At 38.5% G+C, this 25668-nt stretch overlaps 1 protein-coding gene across 5 annotated transcripts in view; it reads right to left on the reverse strand.

Moving 5' to 3' along the window:
- The window catches only part of MARK3 (microtubule affinity regulating kinase 3), a 96135-nt gene that overhangs the window by 33162 nt on the left and 37305 nt on the right, over positions 1-25668 (reverse strand). For all 5 annotated transcript variants that reach the window (XM_067555013.1, XM_067555010.1, XM_067555012.1 and 2 more), the window contains 9 exons: positions 24460-24513; positions 18108-18156; positions 14655-14720; positions 10876-10946; positions 7060-7116; positions 5915-6151; positions 5692-5811; positions 3812-3911; positions 3093-3205 (listed from right to left, as the gene is read on the reverse strand). In XM_067555013.1, coding sequence (XP_067411114.1) covers positions 3093-3205; positions 3812-3911; positions 5692-5811; positions 5915-6151; positions 7060-7116; positions 10876-10946; positions 14655-14720; positions 18108-18156; positions 24460-24513 — 867 coding nt within the window. The remainder of the gene's footprint in view (positions 1-3092; positions 3206-3811; positions 3912-5691; positions 5812-5914; positions 6152-7059; positions 7117-10875; positions 10947-14654; positions 14721-18107; positions 18157-24459; positions 24514-25668) is intronic.

Below are 25668 nucleotides of genomic sequence, written 5' to 3' on the forward strand. Positions count from 1 at the left end.
AATGCTGGGATGAGGGAAAGCTTGCCCACAGAAGGTGCCAGGAGGCCCAGTGCTTGGAAGGGACCCGATGCTCCTTGTTCCCTCCTGCTTCTGGGCACTGGACCTAGCAGATGTCCCACTGGAATTTGTGGAGCCAATAGAGAAAGAAGGACCCTAACTGCAGGGTCGAATGCACCATCAGACCTCAGGGTCGAATACACAGTAGTTTCCTGATTCTGGCAGATGGTCCCACACCAGACTCAGCACCCTAGGCGGAATCGACAATGCCGATGAAGGTCCAGGAGCAGAAGAGTGGCCCAACATGGATCTCACTTAGCTGCCTTCTCCTTGCTTGTCTCTCCATGGCACCGGTGAGTGCCCGCTGTTGGTGCACTGCTTCTTGTGCCTCTTCCTTGGCACTGGAGATACCCAATGGTGCAGGGAAGAGCTCGGTGTGAGGGTAGCGCTTTGCATCAATGCTGAAGTACTCAGTGCTGAGTCGGAGTGGCTCAGCTTTGAGACTGGTGTGAGGACAGCTTCCATGAGGATAGCCTTGAGCCCGATGTCTTGGTCCTTTTTAGTGTGTGGTCTGAAGTCCCAACGTATTTGGCACTTGTCCTTCAGGTGAGTCTCCCCCGAGCACTTTAAGCAGCTGGAGTGCAGGACACTCATGGGCATAGCTTCGCCACAGGAAGCACAAGGCTTGAAGCCCAGGGGGGCATGCCCGTCCCCTGGGATGAAAAGTCCCTCGACAATAGGGACTATCTATATGCACTAACACTACTTTGTAAAATATATACACTAAACTATTAAAACTACAAATGAAGATAAGAGTCCAAAATCACTGGGAAGAAGCTTGCATAGCAAAAAGGATCATTCCAGCAACCATCACTGGAGGTAAGAAGGAACAGAGGGTTTGGGACTGGCAGCAGCCCTTATATGGGTGCATAAGCATGCAGTTCCAGGGGGCGCTAAAGCCAAACCAATGGATTCCATTTAGGGAAAATCTCCGGCAATGGTGCACACACACCTAGCATGGAATGGACATGAGGAAGCACTCAAAGAAGATCATAAGTTTCCCTCCTCCCCATTCCCTAAAACAAAAAAGTTACCAAGCTTTCTCCATACACGTAGACAAAAAAATAGCAAATCTTCTGAACAAAAAGATTAATATATACATAATCCTCCTTGAGTGCATATGCATGCAATGAAGTCTGAAAAAAGTTAGGATAAAATCTATTTTAAAATATCATTTCTAAAGATTGCACAGTAGGTATTGGCTAAGACATGGGCTCTCAAAATTCCACTGTGGACCACATACTAGAGAGATTGCCTCCCTCCCTTTTCAACAGCTTGGACTGTTTTTGTTCCCATTCAGGATCATACAGTATATTTGAAGCAACAAAAACAATTGTTTAGATGGAGAAATAATTACTTTGCAACTACCTTTGATCTGACAAATGTATTCTCCTTTTTTAAAAGTGTCTCCTGATACTTGAGAAAAAATGCTCCAAGCCATCTTTTTTTTGCTCTTAATTTCTTCCATTTTATTACTCTCCTCCCACATGGATTCCCTGCACATTTGGTTCTGTTGCCACACTATCCTCAACCCTGAACATGCTGTCCTGTTTCCTTCCTCCTTGGAATACTGTCTAATTACCTGTTCTCACCCTGACTCCAGTGAACATACTGCCCAGTTTCCTTCTTTCCCAACTGTCTGGACATTCATTTCCAATTGGCAGCTCCTTGTCCCTCTCTGACTGACAGCTCCAAGTAGCGTCTGTCTACTCCTGCTGTTAAACCACATCCTTTAAGGCAGTGTGTCTGTCTTCGGAGTCCTAGCAGACGCCCCAGTGGAAGTGTGATGGGGTCTATAAACTTCACAGTGGGAACAAAGAAGTTAAAGAGAGGCTGTCAGGAGTCCAATATTGAAAAAACTAGTTACTCTTTTGACCACTTGTCTGACTTCAGCATTGAAAATTCAATATGGAAGTTTTATGAGAGGACGGTATCAATATAAGGGAAGACCGAAAAGAAGTACTGTGATCAGTGCCTGACTGGATTCCAAAGGGACTCTTTTTCATGCCTTGTGCTACCCTTTACAACTGAGGCTTGAGAAGATCTGTGGCTCCTGAAAAAGGACTTGGTGAAGGAGACCTATGACTCTTCCGTGTGGACTCTGTTCTTTCCTTCCCCATCCCTTGAGATTTTACCAGATCTTTAGGAGCAGTTATTTCAACTCTAAAAGTCAAGGAGCCAACAAGAGCCCTTTTAGATGATGAGTGCTCAGAAATTTTTGCCCCAGCCATCTCAGGGTCTCAAGATGGATGCTTTAACCTCTCCAGCAGGACTATTTTCAGGCGAGACTCCCTGGCTCTTTGGTTTCTCTTAGAAAATGATTTGCAGATGACATTTTGGTTATCTGCCCCTCACCCAGACACAATAAGCATCTGGCATGCCCATTATTAAGAGGTTTTACTATTTCATATGAAGGGCAATTCCTAAAGTCTGCAGACTTGTGTTCAGTCAAGACAGGACAGGCACTCAGGCAAACAAAATTATTTCTTGTTGAAGGAAGGAAATGCTATCAAAACATTAAACACTAATGGCCAACTATTAAGTACCTATTTATAAAACAATGGGTAAACTACACAGTGAGGGAAGAGGCTCACACACTGCAAGACACGGGGCGGTGAACTGAGGGGCAGTTGGGATCACCCCACATTTTATGCCTTCGGCTAGAGACACAAGGACACTCAGTGAAGGCACAGGTGTGGCCCTGAATGGACACTGCTGAGCAAAAGAATGCAAACGGGATTGTATTGTGTACATGCACAACAGCAGTGGAACATATATGGAAAAGCACTAGAAGAACTGAGGGCCAATGGGGCCTGTTCTGTCCATTATGCCCTTGGGTGCGGCCACAACGGACATTACTGGCCAAAAGAATCTGGACCATGAACCCAAGAACGGAATCCATGTGGACAATATCTTAAAGAGGAGCCTTAACTTTCACTTTACTTAACCATCTTTTGCTCCGCATAGGTTTTTTTTTTTTTGTTTTTTTTGCATTTATCAGAACTTTTAAAACTTTTTTCCTGTACGGTACTCACCTCTGATGATTTTCTCCCTAACAATAAGTATGTAGCTGTGATTTCATCATATTTCATTTTACTAAGTGATTCTTGAATTTCTTCTTGAGAATAGCCCATTCCAACCATAATATCTGAAAGAAAGAGAGTTGGTAAGTCACAATATGCTTTAATAGATACATTGGTTGCGTGTTTTCATGTTCAAAAAACCTTTCATTTCTAACAATGGAACAAAACATCTAAATACGGGAACAATGTCTAAATCAGGGGTGTCAAACATCTGGCCTGCCGGCCAGATATGGCCTGCCAACCTTTTTGGTCCAGCCCCTGGTGGCAGCTTGTGCTGCTGCAACATCTCACAGCGTTGTACTCTCTGGCGGTGTTGCGCACTGCCGCCAGAGGGTACAGCGCCGCGCGATCTCGCGGCAGCGTGGGATGCCACAAGATCTGTGTACTCTGGTGGCAGCACGTGAAGCACTGTGTGCACGAGACCCAGCGCTCCAAAAGTGCCTAGTATTTCGATTTATGGTATGTATGGCCCACTCGAAGTACATTTAATTCAAATCTGGCCCACCATAGCAAATGAGTTTGACACCCCTGGTCTAAATACTGACAGTACAGTTTTTCAAATACCTAAACATACACACATTAAGCACACAACTATCAGGTCTGACTATACAGTACATGAACCCAAAACACTGCACGTTAAAATGCAGATATACTGGAAAGCACTGAATTACCTATTCTCTTCTGGTCCGAGATGTCTAGCTCTGGTTCAACAAAAGGTTTTAGCTCATCCTCTTCATGCCCTGCATTGATCCACCGGTCCTTCATGATTTGCTACAAAGATAGGTTGCTTAGTACTGTAAGATATTTACTAGTAAACAAAACAAGCTATTGAATGGTAAGTCCCATCTATCGAAACCTTATAGCATTGAGGAACTGAAGACAAGCAAACCCTGACTCTGGTTTAAAGTGCTACGTCCTTACCTTCTCTTCTAATTCAACCCACCATTCTTCTCCAGAAAGCTCCAAATGATCCCCAACTTATATTTGCAATTAGCTAGTCTTATTGCCAGTTCCCTTCCTCACTGCCCTGGACTTGTGTTCTAGACAGACTACTTCCCATCAGCAGCATTCCAGCACAAAGGTCAAAGTTAAGTACTAGTAGTAGAGAGGTTGGTAACAGTGGGAGCACAGGGAGGAGAGCAGATTAAACTTCTTTCAGGCAAGAATCTGTATGCAGGAAACTATCCTAATCCAGGAAACCTTCACTGGACTTCATACACTAATACCCTCCTTCAGCCACAAAACTTCTAGCAGACTCCCCCCATTCCAAATATTACTCACTTGGAAACTAGACAGTTTTCCAAGAGTTAAATTAAAGCATCAAGTATTGGATAAAGAATAGAAAAGGAAAAAAACAGCAAACAAAATTAAGCACTTGTTTAAAAGTATCATGGTTAAGAAAATCCAAACTGAAATTTTAATCCTTCTCTAATGTTGAGCTATTTAGAAAGTCTCAGATATTGGAGTACAGAGTAACAGCCTTTCATAGGAATGTACTAAAATGCAAGACATTCCTAGCTATAGTGCCCTATTTTTGAAGGGAGTAATCAGTAACTACTCCTTATGGGATTATCCTATACATCTTCAATATACCTTAAAAAACATACCTTGGTATTCTACAGTAAGTCCAAGACACTAGTTTACAATAGTGATATTACTGGGGACAGGGGAAGACAAAGATAGAGGTCAAGTTTTCAAAGATAGTCACTTAAGTGCACATTCCCAATGCAGGCATGAAAACTCCTGATGTGCATGCAAATTAGGGTTGTATGCATGAAACCTCAATTTCATCGCACATTATGGATTTGTCCACCTTAGCCAGTGCACACCAAGAGTACACATGTAAGCAGGCAACCATCTAAGAGTTTGGGTGGACTGTACGTACACAGAAGAAACTTTCATCACTACACTGAGAAACTGACTTGATGGAACAGGTGCAACTTTCCCATATTTGTGCCAAAAACTCATTCAAAATGAAGTGGCCTGATTTGCAAACAAGGACTGGACTGTATTCAAAGCCATTGAACACTGCTACTTAGCTGGCAGAGATGGCTGCGTAGCACAACGCTATTGTCTCCCACTTGGTATAGCACAATACCCTTGTAAAGCTTCAGACATCTTGATCAAAATGCAGAACACCAGTGGGGAGAGAAATGCACTATTTTGTAGTTTTCTGCATAGTAATGTAAAATGCTTGCACAAGACTACTGAACTAAGTTTTTGACTGTCACTATTTTATAAGCATATCTGTTGAAATCCTGAGGTGGATGCAATTAGAAAAAATTACATAAACCATACCATAAAATTAGCAAGTCTCAATCTCAAGCAATTATGCTTAACTATGTAACAGAATTCCAAAGCACATGGTTTCCACCTGCTGCAGGGAAAATGCAAACTAAAAATCTCAGGGCAGCAAATCCAGCAAATATCAACTGAAGTTAAATACTTACTAATGAGGGGATAAGCAAGTATTACTGGTACAAATCAAGCTTGGCAAATTACCTCCATTTAATTACCATTTTGTCTGAAAGTATTTTATGCATGCTATTACCTCTAGAGTGCCTCTTTTAGTTGGATTTAGCACCAGAAAACGTTTGAGGAGGTTTTCACAGTCTGTTGACATGTAGAAAGGGATCCTGTATTTTCCCCTTAGTACTCTCTCTCTCAGTTCCTTGGGAGAAAGGAAGTAAAATTATAAGAAGTTAGAAGCATAATTTAAAATACTGTTGAATTATTACAACAGCTAGTGAATCAACAGAGTATAAATAATATACCTTTAAGTTCTGTCCATCAAAAGGAAGAGATCCACTCACAAGCGTATAAAGAATAACACCTAAACTCCAAACATCTACTTCAGGTCCATCATATTTCTTGCCTTGGAAGAGCTCTGGAGCAGCATATGGTGGGCTGCCACAAAATGTGTCCAGTTTATTTCCAACTGTAAACTCATTGCTAAAACCAAAGTCTGCTATTTTAATGTTCATATCTGCATCTAGCAATAGATTTTCAGCCTGGGAGGAAGAAAAGAAAAATACTGTGTTGTGTAAATTGTAGAAAAATCTTAAAAAGCTATTGCTCAATTTTTTATTCATTCTTAAAGGCAAAAGCCAAAAGCATACTGAAATTCCTTTTTACTGAAAATGGTTAAGTATCTTAACAAAATTAGTAATTTTCATATACATTCAATTTAAAAATCTCATTAATGTATCACCTTCAGATTTATGGCACTGGATACACTAAAAGAAGCTAGTCATATGTATCATCTCTTTGGTTACTTCATGGAAAACTATTTGGTATTTCTGTAACTTATAAAGTTTCCATCTATTAAGACAAAAATGAGACTGCATCTCTTAAATATTACACTTTTATCTGGTAAATGCTTACAAAAGTTTGTACCACATAAAAATCTCTACTTTTTTGTATAAAATGAAGTTAAGATTTATGAAATGTGCTACATTTCAGTTTCAAGTAATAGAACCTTATACAGTTATAGTATAAAAAATGGAGCAAGCTTTCTTATACCGCACATACCTAACAGAAGCCACTACTTAATGGTGGGTTTTTTGTTTTGTCTACCAATATCTGCAACAAGAATCAGAAAGCTTTTTCACATTTGCTACCCAACTGTAATTTTTTTTATCATTACCATACTGAACTAGATTTCAATTGTTGACCAAGAGGTGAGAGGCTCCATCTTCCATGTGCCATCAAATTCCTTACATTAAAATATGTCTCATTTTCTCCTCCACCCCCAATTAAAAAGAAATACTTCCATATTTAATATATTTTAATAGCATTTTAAAAACTTCCTATAAGCCAAGGAAAAGACTTAAAACCCTATTCTAACTCTTAGGCATATAGATACTAGACATAGCTAATTACACTATTGCATACAAACTTTGGTAGTTTTTCTACTCACCTTGAGATCTCTATGAACAATATGCTTTTGGTGGCAGTACTGCACTGCAGATACTATCTGGATAGAAAACAGGCCCAATTATATAAGTGACACCTCAAAGAAACAGATGTGTAATCAGAAATTTCAATATTAGTTGCTAAACTGACACGTTTATGCATGCAAAGCCATATAACCAACCACTACAATGACCACCATATTCAGGGTAAAGTTACTAAGTCTAATTAAATGCAAGCTTATTATTCAACATATTGGCTTCTATTACACTTTGGAAAAGATGTCATTGTTTCTATATGGCTGATTTTAGGGGGAGGGCAAGTGATACCTTCTATTAAGCTTGTGGAAAGGTTTCCATTCATAACTCTGAAATTTTCCAGTCTCTGCCTGAAGATTTTTTTTTGAGATACACTTTGGGGGGAAATAGTTCAGCTATTTGAGTGAGAGAAACTACTTGTGTGATAAGTTAGCTACAGAGTCGTAAGTTACTTAAGGTTTGTCCGTCATGAGTCAAGCAAGGATCTGAGCACACTTTACCTTATTTATTTTGCACTTTATGCAGTATGTAGTATAATGAACTGATCTTGTTCAGTATACTTTAAGGTGTATTTAATACAGCCCCTAAACTTATATGCAGTTGCTTTAGCTAGCACAAAGACATCTGCAAAGAATCTCTTGTAATTACAAACAGCCCTGCTTCTACAGTTTCTTAGAGAAAAGACAAAGATTAACGAAAGTTACTTACTAAAAAACTAAGCAAGGGAGAAGGAGTAAGAGAGTATCAGTTACCTAATTTGCTACTGTTGCCCAAAAGGCACAAACTTGGTTCCTCATTTCTACATTAATTTTTACTCATACATCATCTAACACACTGGAGAATTTTTCAGCTGAGTAAGGATGATCAGATCAGACCATCAACCCAGAGGCCTGAGGATAGGGTAAGGGGAACTAAATGATATGTAGAACCCAAAACACATCTTTCAAGTGCAAATATTTGCTCTCTGAGGCACAAAAGCAGCTTAAAATGGAGAGTAGTCAAGCATGGTTACATTTTTGGCATTTGAACCCTTCCATGCTTCACCTGTTAAACCTGCCTGCTATGCATAATAAATAGGCTATTACTGCAGCATAATCAGCCATAACCATACTATTCCAAAGCAGAGAAAAAACTTGGACGACAGCAAGGAAGTTGAGCATGTACCAGATATTCTCTCTTTTATCCTGTGCCCGCAAATGACAGTACCATGATGGAAAATGCTCACACAGAAGGACTTTATGATCAGTAGAACAGTCTAAAAGTTGCTGTATACCTTCAGTTTATTTTTAATATTATGAACCAGGTTTCTAATACTGACATTCAGTGACCTTTGTTTTATAAACTTTTTGGGGAAAGTGTGTCTCTAAAAAACTCAGGTTTGGCATTTTCTTTACAACACAATACCCAAAATTGAGATCAAACTCCAGAAATCTTTATGCTCCTGGGACCAAAGAGCATGCATACCACAGAAACAATATATTTTCTCATGAAGGATTTTAGATTCATTCTCAAACTGTCCTTATTGGACAATTTTTTAAGTTTGGCAGCTGTGCAATGATTTTCTTCCAACATAACTGGATACAGAAATGACAACTACAGAAGTGGAGAGGAGAAATTAAAAGCGAACAAGAGATGACGGTGTACAGTCAAAGTCAAGCTCAACATTATGGCAGATGCACATTACAATTGCTCCTCCAGCTTTTCTTAAAGGTAACTATTGTCTCATTCTTAAATTAGTAAGTGGATGGACTTAAAGTGAAGCCCTATTATGCAATGAGAAAGATCTATCTGAAGCTATTATAGAAATGCAGAAAAATAAAAATAAGACTTATAAAATGGATTTAGGTAGACTTCAGTGGGGCTCAAGTAGGCTGTGTCAGCATTATCTTTGCAAACTTTGTTCATTCACTGACAGAGGAGCAGTGTGAAGAAATGCTGAAGCTTATACTTGTAAGATAAGAACCTTGATGCCTTCTGGTTCAAATTCCCTTTCAGAGAAGTCAGTGGACATGAATAAAATAACTAGGATTGAAGAAGGACAAATTGAACACAACATTGCAGATGAAGTAACAAGATGTATAAGTATTGTAAGAGAACATTTCCAAAAAAAAATCTCCTGATGAAAAATATTAATGTAGCAGTGGAAAAGAGTGAACATATAGGAAAACCAGATTTGACTGTTAAAAATTAGTATTAGGCATGACAGTGGGAAGAAAATTCCCTGATCCTTTTGAATCTTTGAAAAACATGATTTAAAACTGAAGGATAACCTTTCGGATTTAGAAAAATGGTACAGCCCAACATCTGAGATGGGAATGACAGCTAATATCATTGGGACCATGACGAGAGAGGGAGGGGGAGAGAGAGAGGAAAAGCAACATAAAAAAACCCTGAAACTGAAGGAGAGATTTTTCTATCTTCCTGAATATAATCATAGAAGCCTGGAACTCGGTCTGTAAAACAAAAACAACTCACCCCAGTATTTTGTGAATGACGGGCAGAAATGGTTCTTACTACCTAACAATTTGCAGACTACTCAAAGAATAATGTTTTCTGGGATGTGAAGTCTGCCAGATGGATCTTGCAAAAGATTAAGGAGAATACTGCAAGCCCTGGTCTACACTTACCTGGAGATTTGGCGGCAGTCGACAAGAGTTACGCAAACTACGGAGAGTAGCTTGCGTAACTCACATCGACCTGCTGTGCTTCCCTTCTGTACAGTGTCTTCACTGCGCTGCGCTGACGGGAACAGTGTTCCCGTCGACGCAGTGCTACGCTACTTGAGGGGGTGGTTTTACTCAGTTGACCTCCTGATCGATTGAGTGGGTCTACACTGACCACTCAATCGATCCAGAAAGATCGATCAGGCAGCAGCAACTTTGCTGCCATCAGTATAGACATACCCCAAGATGTTGGGAGGATTCAAATTGAGAGGAATAGTGCTTTCATTTATTTTTTCTTCTGCCTCCTTATAATGGATTACGCTGTCCTAAATAATACTGTCCTTGTTTTTAGTAGGACTGTGACATTTATTTTAGTGAGGTTATTGTTTTATCTGTTGAACTTCTCTGCACAGTACTACACACATTAAAATAATAGATACAAGGAACAAGCCAGTTGTTCCTATATTCCCATTGTTTCCCAAATAACTACAGTGGACATACTATTCTAGTCAAAAAGAACAGACAAGCACAAAGCTGTCCATTTATGTTACGAGATCTACTTCATATAAAATTTCCTTAACAAAGCTGACTATGTAAAATCATATGATTTCTTTCAATTGTTGTGCTTGTTGCTTTTGTATCATCAGATTTTTCAAGTGAAGTTAACTCCTGATCTTTCTTCTTATATCACTATCCATAGATGGTGGGCCATGGAATAGATTATCAATAAAAACTGGTAAGGAAAATAAAGACTGGGGAATAACAGCATATTTGCAAATAAGATTTCAGTTTATTATACATATTCATTATTGTTTATGATGTAATTTATGTCATCGTCAAAGTATTTGTCATACACTGGCAGGTGACTGGATTAAATAACATCACATGCTGTACTGCTGACATCCCTGTCCTTAATAGTCATATATTTTAGCACTCTAGATTCACCTGCTACAGGAATTTACTAGTTTTCCCCCGTTATTTAATGCCATAAAAAGTCAGCAACACAGAGTGTGCTTGAAAGCACCAGAGGAGATTATTTGTTTTGCTCACTTTATCAAATATTTTTTCATGTGTTTTAATGCTAAAGTTGAGGAGCTAGATTTGTTAGTCTATCATACTCACCTGTCTAAATTTAGCTCTTGCTTCCTTTTCCTTCATTCTTCCATGTGCAACCAGATAGTCAAATACCTCACCTGCAATTGAAACATATCAAAGATTAAATGAGAATTGTCAATATTTTAAAATACTAGCTAGTTAATTCAGAATCTAGGGTTGATCTTGTAACTGTAAGAGTTACATATATTGTGATGAGCTACAGAAATGTCAGAAATTAGACCTAAATTTGAGTTTTCAGTTACAATGATTTTTCATACAAATAAACAATCATAAAAGGCACTAACTTTTCATTTTTGTAAAAAGCTCATGGCAAGAGCCCAAAAGAGTGATTTACTACTACATCATACTCTCACTGATAAAAGAAAGACTTAAACAAGAATTAGCTAGGTGACTGGATGTAGGCGAAATATTTGCTTTCAATTACTTATGGTAGAAAATGAGCAGCATGCCTTTCTTTACAAAAAAAAACCCCCTGAATTCCTTTCAGACTTCCATTAGAAAAACATCTGCTGTATCAGAGGTAGACTGTCTTAAGCCGCATCTACAGTACAAAAATGTTTAAAGGTAATTATAAATATGGTTGTAGCCTCACAGTGTTATAATATAGTTTATCTAAGTGTACACAAATAATATAGTTATGATAGAAATCCCTATTTCAACCTGGGGTTAAAATAAAATGGAGTCTTCATTATAAAAACCATCCAAGTGAACACAGATTGATATGATGAAACAAGCCACAATTTAACCATAATATATAAGCCATTGAAGAAAAGCATCCTGTCACAACAGATTCCTGGGAGACTTCCAAAATCTAAAGGAAACACAATGCAACATGACTGGGGACGTCTGAAGGACACAATACCAAAGTAAAATTGATAAGAGTTGCATTTTTAAACAAATAGTCAATGTCAGGCATTTTATAACTAGCCCTACTGGACTAGTTTTTAAAATGTTGCCATCTAGCCAGTGAAATATTGACTTTTTTTATCACAGCATGACTTAAATGTTTTTTCTACTGAAATACTGTAAGTATTAGAATTGTAGCATTTGGAAGAGGTAATAGCTCCACATACATAAATAGGAATTTAAGTACAAATAAGTCATTTAGTTCAAATAAGCTAAGTTTTAAAAAGTAGATCAAATCACTAATATTTAAATACTCTCAGGTAAGTAAGAGAACATTTTTCACATTATGACTTCAAAAAAGGAAAAAACAAACAATTAAAAGTACTTTTAATTTTTAAGAAGTCACAAGTTGGAATCAACTCAAACTGATTTAAGTATAGAATGCACAAAGACTACAATAATACACAACATACGACAGGAGGAGTGTGAGTAAACAGTTTAATAAAGTGCCAGTTTGCATTTTCTGAACAAATTACTTTTTACTTTCCAGAGTAGCAGTTAAAATAAAACAGTCAATTCCCTGAAATATATCTTATAGCTATTTCTTTTTCAAGTATGTTAGTAAATAAAAATTCATAGAAATGCAGGGGACAGACAAAGATAAAATTCAACCCTGTTTATCTAAAACGTTTCAGAAATATCAAAAACAGAGAGAAACAGTGCTTCAAATAATTGAGGGAGTTACTGAGTATATTTAAGCTGAGAGATATGACAAACATAGATAAAGGGGAATTTTGGGAACTGAATCCACATTGGCACACACTGTCATCTGATATTACATTTTCCTATAGCATACTGCATAAGTATATAATAGTACTAATGACTTCTGTGCCAAACACACAGATCTCTACCATTTGAGCTGAAAGAGAAGAGTCTCAGTTACCTGTAGTAGTTTTAGGCCTTCTGTCCTCTATAAGCCAAATCACTAGATGGCAGTATGACCACACTTTTGAGTAAAAAAACTATCAAGTAGAAGGGAGAGGTGCACACACACACACTAAATGTGCAGAAGTCAAAAAAGCTAACGATGTTAGGAACCATTAGAAAAGGGATAGATTAAAAAAACAGAAAATATAATGCCACTATATAAATCCATGGCATGACCACACCTTGAATACTGCACACAGTTCTGGTTCCCCCCATCTCAAAAAAATACATTGGGATTGGACAAAGTATAGAGAAGGACAACAAAAATAATTACGGGTATGGAACAGCTTCCATATGAGGAAAGATTAAAAAGACAAACTGTTCAGCTTAGAGATGACTGAGGGGAACATATGATAGAGGTCCACAAAATCATGAATGGGGTGGATAAAGTGAATAAGTAAGTGTTATGTACCCCTTCACATAACACATGAATCAGGGGTCATCCAATGATATTAATAGGCAGCAGATTTAAAAACAAACATAAGGAAGTACTTCTTCACAAAATGCAGTTAACCTGTGGAACTCATTGGTAGGGTTGTTGTGAAGGCCAAAAGTATAACTTGGTTCAAAAAAAGAATTAGATAAGTTCATGGAGGATAAGTCCATCAATGGCTATTAATCAAGATGGTCAAGGATGAACCCCCACGCTCTCGGTGTCCCTAAATTTCTGACTGCTAGAAGCTAGGACTTGAGGACAGGAAATGGGTCAATTGATGAATTGCCCTGTTCACTTCCTATGAAGCACCTGGCACTGTCCACTGTCAGAAGACAGGATACGGAACTAGATGGACCACTGGACTGACCCAGTATGGCCATTCTTATGTTATTATACCCTTCCCTATCACTGTTTAGACAAAAGTAGTCTATGCATCTACGACTCCTAGGAGTTCAAATACCATTGCTAGAACACAATTTATATAAGCAACCATAATCTTTATGGATATCATGATAGCCAATATAAGGTGCACATACACAGCGGGACCCAAATGGTGAAACTTTGCTTTTCTGTTTTGGAGGACAAACCTCTGTGTCTCCCCACCAAAACTGAAGATATATCTCATATATTTCTGTGTGATTCCCACCAGCTGATTTTGACGTTTGTCAACAATGTGCTCAAGAATTGGGAATTAATTATTCAAAAGGGGAAGCCAGTGGAGGAACTTTAAAAGGGTATTACAGAGAAGGTACGTGAGATAATATATTTTATTAGACCAACTTCTGTTGGTGAGAAAAGTTTTTGAGCTTACACAGAGCTCTTCTTCACGTTGGGGAAATGTACTCAGGGTGTCACAGCTAAATACAAGGTGGAACAGATTGTTTAGCACAAGTAGTTAAACTTTTCAAGGGACCATCCTAGGTGAAGTGGCCCGTATGACAGTCAGAAGAAAGAGTCCAGAAGATTTTTGTAACTGTGAATCTTACTTTAATTAAAAAGGGCCACTTTAATCAGGATAGTTCATTTGTCACCAACATTCAAAAACAAGAAACGCGAAGTTGAAGTATTGGTGATTTGAAATGCAAGGGCAAATATATTTGCTACATTTTTCCACCTGGATGTTATAAGCAATTACTTCATACAATGCTACATCTGAATATACTTAATTTTATGAAATATCACAAATTAAACCAACTGTTGCACAAATTCCTTCCTATTGTGATTATCCTTATTCTGCTATTATCACTATGTTGGACTGATCAATGAAAAAAGATCCCTTTGGATTTCAATAAAGCTTGTCTTACATCGAAACTAAATCTGACCAAATTGACCGAGGTATTTTACTGTTTAAAAAAATTGTACAGCTTTAAGAAAGCTCCCAAAATATTAACATTTCAGGTGGAATGCTGCACTATCAAATCAATGTTTCTGATTTTATTATGGTGTATTACAAAAGAAAGCTTCAATAACATTTGGCAGTTTCTTTACCTTTGTATCACAAAGGGAAAATACTTACCTCCACTTGCATACTCCATGATTAAGTAGAGAGTTTTTTCAGTTTCAATTACTTCAAATAACTTCACTAGAGGAAAAAAGAGCAGTTATTTACTAAAAGATTACAACCCATTATAGGAATCTAGTTTTTCATGGTCTTTATAGGAGATTCTCTCAAAGTGGACTACTGCTATTTAACAATATCAAACTTCTCTTAAAAGCAATTATTTCCATTTCATGCTTTGAAAAATGGAAAAACTGAAATGCTTTATCAGTAGTACATACTGTGTCAAACTATTATGAACATACAGTTCTGGCTTGAAACACACTCAGTTTAGAGTCAAGTGAAAGTCAATTAATTTAAGCATAGCTCCCCAAAACAGAGTACTGGGTAACAGAAATTTTTTTTTTTTTTTTTTTTTTTTTTTTTTAACATATAAGGTAGGTGTTGCCGCAGCTATTGTTTCAGACTGTCTGCAGATTCCAACAGACAACACTGCATCACTTTAAATTAATTTTATATTCTGAGGGCTTTGTCCTGTCCCATGGAAGTAGATTTTTTTAACTGTACTTATTTAAGTGAAAGCTTAGATTCTGGAGAACAACTATGCAGCAAAATCACATAGAGCCATTTGCAGATTGATAAAAAATCTGCTCAGGCAATCTGACAGAGTATTCTGATGCCCTGGGATGAAGGCTACTTTCAGAAGTATGACATTGTCAATGCAGAAGTCCCAGAGAAGGACTGCTTCCCGATAGAGTAGTGAGGACTGGGCCATCCTCACTTGTTTACATAAAATATGGCTGTCATATTGTCAGTCAGCACCAACCAGGCTCGTCACCTGATGTGAGGAAGGAAGGCCATGCAAATTAATCAGATAGTCTTCAACTCCTTGATATTTATGGATAGACAGATTTTTTGGGAGACCAGAGAGCTTGCCTGCAGGAACACTCTGTTCGGCATTGGGCTTAGTACCGACACTAGGGCACTTGCAGCATCAATGCTCCTGAGAGATAGTAGAGGGAACCCGCTGAGGTGGCTGCGAGGACAACCTCGATTGAAGGGGGAACCCTCCATGGGTTCCAAAAAGGCCACTGGTACGGCCCCACTCCCCAACTGTGTGTGGCCTAAGGGTCCCTTGATAAGCCCCTTGCTGGTACAGAGGCTGAAACCAAGGTGGGCAGGCAGCATACTCTTGATGGTGGGACTGGCTAGGGTGGGACACACAGGATCCACTACAGCAAAAGTTCTCAAACTGGGGGGCACAGAATGTATTCTGGGGGGTGTGAGAGTGGGTACCTTCAGAGAAGGCCGCTGGAGAGCAGCAGCTGATGACTGGGAGCCCAGCTCCAAAGGTTGCACCACTGCCAGCAGCAGCAGCAGAGAAATAAGGGCAGCAATGCCATAGCATGCCACTTTTATGTCTGCACAGCTGATGGTGGTGGCGCTGCCTTCAGAGATGCCTTCAGTTGCTCTTCTCTGCTTTGCCTTCACAGCAGGGCTGCTGTATATGTACTTATGTGGCAGGAGCAGAGGCATATACTATTAGACACAAAGAAGGGGGGCACGATCAAATAAGTTTGAGAACCACTGCACTAGAGTCTGATGAAGAAGCCTCTTCTTATGATCATTGCGGTGCCATACCCATCAGTACCAGTGAAGAAGGTTCAGACTGAAGAAAGGGAAGATGGGCATATCACATGGGGTTTTCTCCTAGAGGACACTGCCTTAATTGGTACCCTAATGACCAAGTCAGATGGAACTACCTGGTGTGGTGGTTAAGCCACTGACATCAATAACTTGAGCAGTAGTGCTGGAGAGTCTCTTGAACTGCCAGTGAGGAAAGAACTGAGAGGTTTAACAACTCTCTCTCAGCCTCAAATGCCTAAGGTGTAGATGGTACCGGGAAACACCCTGCAGTACTAGATGTAGTAATAAGAGAGAACCTGAGACATCAGGTCTAGTGTAACAGGCTGGGTATGAGGCCTGAGGCCAGAGCTGAAGTAGCAGTCAAGCCTTGCCATTAGAAAGCGAAGTTAGCAGGAGTCTGGCTGTGAGCATGCCTGTAAGTTCACAGAAATGGGTAAACACACATATTTCAAAGAAGTGCTAGGCACAAGCACATTCCAGAAAGGTACCAGAACATCTCAACACCCCAAAGATAATGAGTGCTTACTGACCCCTCAGGATGACAATATGATGGATAGAGATGTTCTGACTGAACTATCCAGTACAAGGTAAAGGGTGGCAACTACACACATCAGAGGGGCAACACGCAACTTGTTTGTATCAGTGTATGAAAGAGGGTCTTAAAGGGAGTGTCTTTGTCTGGCCAAGTGAGGAACGGAAAGTCCAGCCGTTTACTGAGCTGGTCCATTATCACGGGCATTCATGTATTAAGTGTACTTGTAGCACATACCGAGCGCTTTTTAACGTGCTTCATCAGCAATTAACTTGACCTCGTGCTTTTGTTACTGAAATGGATCTCTGGTCTTATTGGGTAATCCAATTGTGGTTTGCTGTATTGGTTAGCTGGGACAGCATACACACTGGGAGAACACACATGCAGTCAACAACTGACAACACTAGAGCGCAAGAGAATGCTGATCTAGACAGGCCTGTACTGGACTCTGGAGTCAATCAACTCCTCCGCTCAGAGGTGTGCTGTGGGGAGTGTCTCCTGTTTAAACCTCTCCTGAGTTTTAGAAGAGCTCGACCTCTTCACTGGTTTAGATGATCCCAATACTATGTTCCATTTCCAATGCTTTCCTTTGGTACCAGTGATATTGATTTGCCTCTCGGTACCAGTAGCTCTGCAGGTGCACAACTAACCAATGCTGAGGTGCTCAGTATGCAGACTGTGGTAGATTGCTCAGATGGAGGACACAGTGCTGATTCTAGCAGGAGAAACTTCATTCCAAAAAAAAAGCCTTGTCTGTTTTGAAGCAGGGCTTAAAGCCCTTACAAATGCCACACTTATTGCTCATGAGCCTCCCCCAAGCATTTAAGGCAGCTGGGGTGACAGCCACTATTAGGCATTGCATTACCACAAGTGGCAGGGCTTGAAACTCAGAGTGTGGCATATCTCTGGTACACAGACGGTGCCGGATCCACACAAAACCATTTTTTCCCTTTATTTATTAGCCAATTAACTTACTTCTAAACTACACTAACTATATAATGGGTCCTAGTTACAGGTTTGACTAAAAAGATTAGCAGAAGCAAGGACAGTGAGCTCCAACAACGGTCATGGACAGTAGGAGGGAACTGGGGGTGGGCTGCCTCTTTATGCCTGCCTGTGGTATGAGAGACAGCAGAGCGTGCTGATTCTGCCCCAACGGGTACCACTAAGGGAAACACTCTGACAATTTGTGCACTGGAGCTCACACACACCTACAGCAAAATGGACATGCTCTATCACTTGAAGAACAAGCAATTTTACACAGAACCAACTGTTAGGAAAACATGAAATACCTATATTTGGATGATTTAAAATCTTCATTATTCTTACTTCTCTGAAAAGCTGAAATAAAAAAGATATAATCAAATCATATACATCAAATAAACTAATGCCAAAATAAACAATTACCATTCATTCTTTTCTCAGAGGCTGATTATTTTGCTTTATATACCTAATGTTTAGAGTTCCATACCTAATCTTAAGAAAAAGTTAGAGTAAATGTGAGAAACATGGGAATACTACATATTTCAGTTTCAAATGGACAGAATAAGAATTTAGCAGACAAGAGGTGTGATTACGTGCCAGCTTTAAAACAAGTTCTTCTAAAGGGACACTGGATACCTTCAAGAGATAAATGGAGGCTTAAATCTCTAGGTAATTGCCTTTGATCCAGTTCACTTCAGTAAGTTTCATTAAAAAGGTTACACTTACTCTTCATGATAGTCCCACTTACCACAGCATTTCCTATCCCAAGTACTGCAAATACCATGGTGTATCAAACTATTTTAAGATAGTAACTGCTAAGCCATCCGATAGCTATTTGCAGTCAAGTTACTGGTCAACATCAACTGTTTACATCACAAAAAGCACAATTTTTTTTTATTGATATTGTCAACAAGCAAGCACCAATCAGGTATTAGTTGGGAGAGAATTTCCCTCTTGACCCTAGAGGAAGGTCCCTTCAAGTAAGCATTAAGGCACAGTTTCAAGGTGATACGATTTGCTTTGCCCTGGCCTATACTGTATTTGTTCTGTGCCTAGATAGACATCTTTAGCTTCTGGGACTGTCAATTCAATACCTTTCATGAACACTACACTTACTTATCAAAATGAACAGCACCAAACAAAATTCATAGCATTTCCCTTCAGTTATGACAAGAAGGGAATTATTTGGTCATGAATACACAGACAATGCCTCACTTTTAGAGTGTCATTGATTAAATAAAATGTCCTTTGTCGTCTCCTGAGTGGAGAGGTATTTGTTTAATTAGATCTCTGAGGGGTATGCAGAGTTAGGAGGGATCAGCTCCCTGCCAGTTCCATTGCAGGGCAGGAAGGGAAGCATGCAAAACAAACTTCCCCATGATGGGACTATTAAATGGAAATTCCACAAATGAGAACTTTGTTACCTATCTGAGGAAGAGCCCGTATGGGAAATGGGAAGTCATGTGGCCCTTTTTATTAAAACATTTTTTTTTTTTTTTTAGAAGTTTGTATAATGGTCAAATTTGGTCAAGTACAAGTATATATACAAATGTTAGGCTAAGGTTTTATTTTTTTAGTGTCAAAATAAGACAATCAGTCCCCAGTTTTCAGATATGTAGGCAAGATGACAAATTATACTAAGGTAAAGTCTTGGATTATCGATGGACAGTTTTTTTTAAATTAAAAAAGGCTAAGTTATGCCTTCTCCCTTCTCTGCACTTTGTGGATTTATTTTCTGTTACACTGATAGACAATTGTATAATGCACTGAAAAACTGACATGTAGGTCATGTTATTTTAATACATAGTATTGCCTTCAAAAACTTAAATGATGAATGCCATAAAAAGTTCCCATTTTCTCCAACAGACAACCTAAATACAAGATCGACATCACCATGAGAACCCTGAAATACGAATGTATATTCCCTTTTATTTTGCAAATGTCCATTCCCAGGAGGCTTGAGAGAAGGGGACACAAAGAATCATCTTTTTTAGGCAGTGCAGTAAAATGTAATCAGTTGCAAACTGTTTACATCCTCTCACGTCATCCCAAGACTCCAGATGGTTGGCATTCTCAGTTTTTATTATTTTGTGAAAGCTGCTATAGCTTGACAAGATGGGAGCAATCGAGTGGTTTTATTTTAAAATCCAACACTAGCCTCACAGCTACACTAGTGACTTAAAAGGCTATGGTGTGCTTAATAGAGATCTAAGTGGAAAACATACAGCATTACAGGTGTGTGGACAAAACTGAGAGACTGTTCTGTGCCCAGAGGATCTTGCAGACTATGTCATGGATGACAATAAGAACAGAGTAGTGGTACTGCAAATTTCCTTCAACTCAGATCTATCCACTCATTCTAAAAATGTAATATCTTCCCCTATTAATGTGCCTGAAATCTGCAGGGAGTAGCTGCTGCAGCTATGACTCAATGGACATTAAAATAATTTATAATTAAAAAGAGGTTGGGATGTGAGGAAGAAAAGTAAGAGCCAACAAAATTGAGAAAAAAACCTTCTGTCATTCAACAACAATATTACAAACATCTTTGAACAAAAAGAATCCTGTGTATAATCCTAATTGTGTATATCTGTGGGGTTTCACCATTGATGAAGTAGACAGAGGAGGAGAAAGAAATAAGAGTAGCAGACACAATAGCAATGATGCTAAAATAGGAGAGAACTGTAAGCAATTAGGTGTGCAAATAGTTCAGGAGGATGTGTGCTATGATGGCTTTTGTGACACTTTCCTAAATTTTAAGCCTATATTTGGACTGATACAGGAAGTGATGCATGCAAACTGGTGTGTTGGCTAGGGATTAGAAAAGGGGACTGGAGTTCTGGTTCTATCTGTAACTGTTAACTGATTCATTGGGTGAGACTCTGTTGATTATTTGCATTGTGGCAGTGCTTACGGGCTCCAGTAAGGGACCAGAACCATGCTGTGCTAGGCACTGTACAGAAACAAATTTTATCCCTGTCCAAAAGAACTCATGATCTAAGTATGAGACAGTAAGTGGTTTCAATAAACAGATAGGATGTTTCTAGACCCTGACGCTTATTATTTAAGTAGGTACCTTAGTCACATTCCTTTTTACAGATAGATAAACTGTGTAGCAGAAAGGATATTGTATGTTTAAATTAACTGTTTGTAGAATGCTTTGAAGTCCTTAAGTGAAAAGGTCTGTAAGTACCAAATAACTACACACACTTCCTCAGCCATCATATATTTGCATCCTTAGCTTTAAAAAAAGAAATTAATAAGTGATGTTCACTATATTATGGTAATTATTTTTGCTACTAAGATATTTGAAACATACAAAATGGAAACTGATTAATGTATTTTTCCAGAATGACTTAGCAATTTTATTTATGTCAAGTTCCTCACTAGTAGGGAATTTTCAGTACCTAGTTATAAGCCCTGTAAATCGTTTCATTAATAATGTACACAAGATACACTGTATCTTGGTTAGAATGACGTGAACTTCTGTAATAGGGAAACTCATTTTCAAAAAGTTACATGTTCTATTTTGGGAGATAAGAGGATGTATTTTAGAAGAATTAGATTCATCTAACAATACTAGCATGGAAAAAGCTACAAGAACAGGGAAGTACAGTATTAAAGTTTCAACTTAAAATATGCAGAGGCAGTATAGTAGTAATTATGCTCTAGAAAATAACTTGTTTTTACACAGCTTAGTCTCAAGTGTCCCTAAAAAAACCCAAAAAAAACCACATTTGGGATGAGAGATGCAAATAGACAAGAAACTACAAAACTGGAAGCTGCCATCATCACGATCACTGACTCTGCCACCTAAAGATGAATCCAAAACAGCTGAAGTGTCAGTGCTTAGCTACTATGTACTACCATTCCCATCACCATCAAATATTCTACCTATGCTTCTAAGGTTCCTAGACTGAGACAGCTTCCACCTAAGCAAATTGCACTGCACATTGTTGATTCAAAGCATGCTACAAACTCTGCTACACAACCCTGACGTTGAAAGATTAACTTCAAATAATGTGCAGCAAACTTTTGAAGTAGCTATCCCCTTTAAGCATATAGCTGCATACACGTGTGAATGACTAGGTACATGTTTAACTGGTCCTTTGCATGTACAAGTTCTACTCACACTGGGCACGTGTATTTTCCATAATTACATTTCTACCCCATGTTTTTGGAACGTTATTGCAAGAAAACCATGATCAAGCAAAGATGATAATTTAAGAGTACATCATCATTCAATTAATCGGTCTCTTAAAACATGGGATCTTTACCAAAAGTATCTGGTTAGCAGTTTTCTCTCTTAAATATTAATCTCTTCTACATCCCATTTTGGTGCTATTCTGCCAGACTCTCTTTTAACAGACAATAGGTTATTTGATGTTCAGATATTATGGAGATGGTTGGCAATTTTCAAAAATCAAAACCTAACCCAAATTAACAACACTAGCTATACAACTGAATATAAAAAATAGTGAAAATGAGAAATATCAAGCTATAACAATGGTGTGAAATTGAGATGGAACAGGCTGAAAACTGGGAAGGGATCAATGAGTATATATTTCTCACCTTGGACTTTGCTAGTTTGTTAAATCCTGTGACCTGCAAAGTGTTTGCTTTCCACTTAGTGGCTACTAATTCAAGTTAAGTCAAGGTACAGGCTCCAGATATTAAAGATCTTTGGAAGACACCAAGATACGGACATTGTTTCTCCTCAGCCACTACCTTTCCTCTGCTCACCCCCGCTTCACCTCTCACAAAAAAGCTGCTCTGAACCTCCCTGAGTACCCATTACTATGTTTCAGTTGGTCTTTCCATCTCTCCCCCAATTCTTCTTCCAAGGTGTTCTGAATAACTAACAAGTCATTTAAGTCAGTGGCTCTCAACCTTCTTTCATTTGTGGACCCCTAAAAAATTTCAAATGGAAGTGCAGACCCCTTTGGAAATCTGAAATAGTCTGCAGACCCTCAGGGGTCCACAGACTACAGGTTGAAAACCACTGTTCTATGGCAACGACAACCTTTCGCGGACCCCTTAGATCAGCGGTTTTCAACCTATTTACAGTTGTGAGCCACATACGCAGCTCTCTGTGTATTATGCAAGCCACATTCACACAATATATATATATTACCTGTATGGCCCTGAGGATGTCACATGGGCTGCATCTGTGTGCTGATTAGGCCATAAGCAGCCCGCGGGCCACAGGTTAAAAAGCAATGCCTTAGACATAGTCTACAGACCCCAGAGGCCTGTAGACCACAATTTAAGAACCACTAACTCAAGTGTCTTTTACGTGTAGATTTCTAATAATGTGGTAACTGCTCTTATCTAAAGTGACATACACTTTCACAGCAATCTTTAAAAATGTTAGTGTAAAACACGTAATTGAATACAAAATACGAATAAAGCAAAAAATATACATATAATTACAAATTGTATCACAAATGTTTTAATGCATATTTATATGTTTTTGCATTTTTCTACACTTCTGCTGAAGTTCACCAAAGAAGTGTAATGGTGGTTTGTGAGATGAATCTACCTTTTACTTAAAATTGAACCAAACCATTTCTCAGAGGTTAAAGAGCCATCAGATAACCACTTTCAGTCATTGTTTACTTGAGATGATTTGAACGAAATGACCTACAAATGAAAAACTCCATCTCTTAAGTGATTGAGCCATCCTGTCCCCAAAAGCTTGGATGTTTTGCCTATTTGCTTTCGAGCCATTAATTTAGGTAAGAGCACCTATTTATATGCTCTCTTTTTACTATTTGTGTAAAGCTGAATAAATGTGTATATTATCCAGTTTATTTAGCTTGATTTCACATAAAACAAATTGCCGGTATTATCTCTTACCCAAATAGGGTAAGATCCCTGTATTTTTATTAAAGTATGTAATCCATGTATTGGCTATCCATATCTTAGTCAAGAAGGTGCCTAAAAGGTATATTCCCTGTGTACACTCTAGGGTCATATCTGTGTACTTAGTAACAGAAGTAATATTTATCACGTCTTATTCTTGCTCACACAGATGAGCCAATATGACTATAGCAGAGAGTAAAATGGTTTCTCCCCTGCAATTCCACTCATCAAAAGAATTGTTTCAATTTGTAGAATCTTTTCTGCTAGTGACTATTTGTGAGGCATAGACACAGTTTGACTGTTAGCTCACAAACTGAAATTTTCTAATTGTAAATTTAACAAAATGGCCATTGAAGTGACTGAGAAAACAGATGCTCATGGATGCCATTTTTACTGAGTTGGACCACATGTGGAAGAAAAAAAACCAACACCCAAAAGGAAGCCATATGAGTTCTTTTTCAGTTTACTTAAAGAGTTCAGGCCATTTGAGTAATAAAGTAAGAAATTGCAAAATGTGTAATTTTTTTCTGTTTGTAAGCTTCGTATGCATTCTTTATTTGAAGGACCTACTCATAGGACTGCAAAATTGTCCAAAACATGCCTTTTATAAGGAAAGTTAGCATTAAGGTGCAGTAGTCCAGTTGTGCATTTATATGAAATGTGAGGTAGGTGCTGTTTCAGGGACCCCAGCATGAAAGAGTCAGTCAGTCTGACCCCAGTCAGAAGAGAGGTAGGTAAAGGAAAACAAGATGTAGTACAGTTGCAAGATAAGAACATTTAATCAAAGAAGCCTACCTTCTGAAGACTAGTTGGGTTCAGTTGTGTTTTGTCAATTATTTTTATTGCAACCTAGAAGAAAAAAAGTTAATGATCAATATTTCCAGTTCAAACAATTGTAGCCATGTTACAAGCTATCAGAGCTAGTATTAGAAGTGCAAGACATGAAATCAGACCAAGATGATTAAAAAGAAATATAGCTTTATTAAGAAAACAATTTTATTCAAAGTATTTGGAACAAATTACTCCTAAAGAAAGTAAAAGTAGGCTTCAGTTCAGTTGGATATATTGGACAAATCAGACAAAAACAGTACTTCTAATTTACAGCAGAGGAAAGTTCAAATGGTAGGAAGAAAGATGTATTGCCATGCACCTTAAATACTAGATACTGTATTGCAGGAAAGTAATTTTCCTCTAGATTATAATTAAGGATACGAATTGGTCACACAGGTCTCCGATTTGGTGACTTTCCAGGACCTCAGTGACTTCTGGGTCTGCCACCGAACAGCTGATCCACCTGCCTACCACAGCAGCAGGCTGGAGCAGCTATAAGTCTCAGCAGTTCTGTTTTCCCCTCTCCCCCAGGGTATTTTCAGTAAAAGTAAGTGACAGGTCACGGCTTCCCTGAATTTTTGTTGATTGTCCTGACCGTCTCTGACGTTTACAAACTGTGAAAATGTTTTAAAAGCAAAGTTTCATAGCAAATTACAAGTACTGCAATACAAACTTCACAGGAGCTAAGATGACTTTTGGCAATGCACTGAAGATTTATGTGCACAGCAGCCTTAGTATTGTTGATGTTATTCCCTTCTGGAGGAGAAGAGAAATGTCATCTTATATATAACAGATTAACTACATTGCATCCATTTAAAGAGATTTATTTCTTTATCAGGTTTCCATCTTCTCTGTAAACATTGCACATAAAATGTTTTGAACTGATTGACACTTAAACTGAAATGTAAGAGTTCAAGAAACTGATCAAATGAAAATTCCAAGGCTGCCACACACTATTAAGACATGAAAGGATGTCCAAATCAAGAATGGGCAAGGGAGTAAGGCCAGGGAGACTGTTTCAACTCAGGTACAAAATATGTTAGGTAACTTCTTATGATGACATAACCAGAGCCCATTTACAGAAAATATTAGATCAGACCCAAGGACCATCTAGTCTTGTATCTGTTCTCCAATGATAGCCAGTACTAGATGTTTCAGAGAAAGGTGTATGAA

Source organism: Emydura macquarii, unplaced genomic scaffold (genome assembly GCF_026122565.2).
Source record: "Emydura macquarii macquarii isolate MOO-44397 ecotype Brisbane River unplaced genomic scaffold, CSIRO-AGI_Emac_v2 contig_1551, whole genome shotgun sequence".
NCBI lineage: Eukaryota > Metazoa > Chordata > Testudines > Chelidae > Emydura > Emydura macquarii.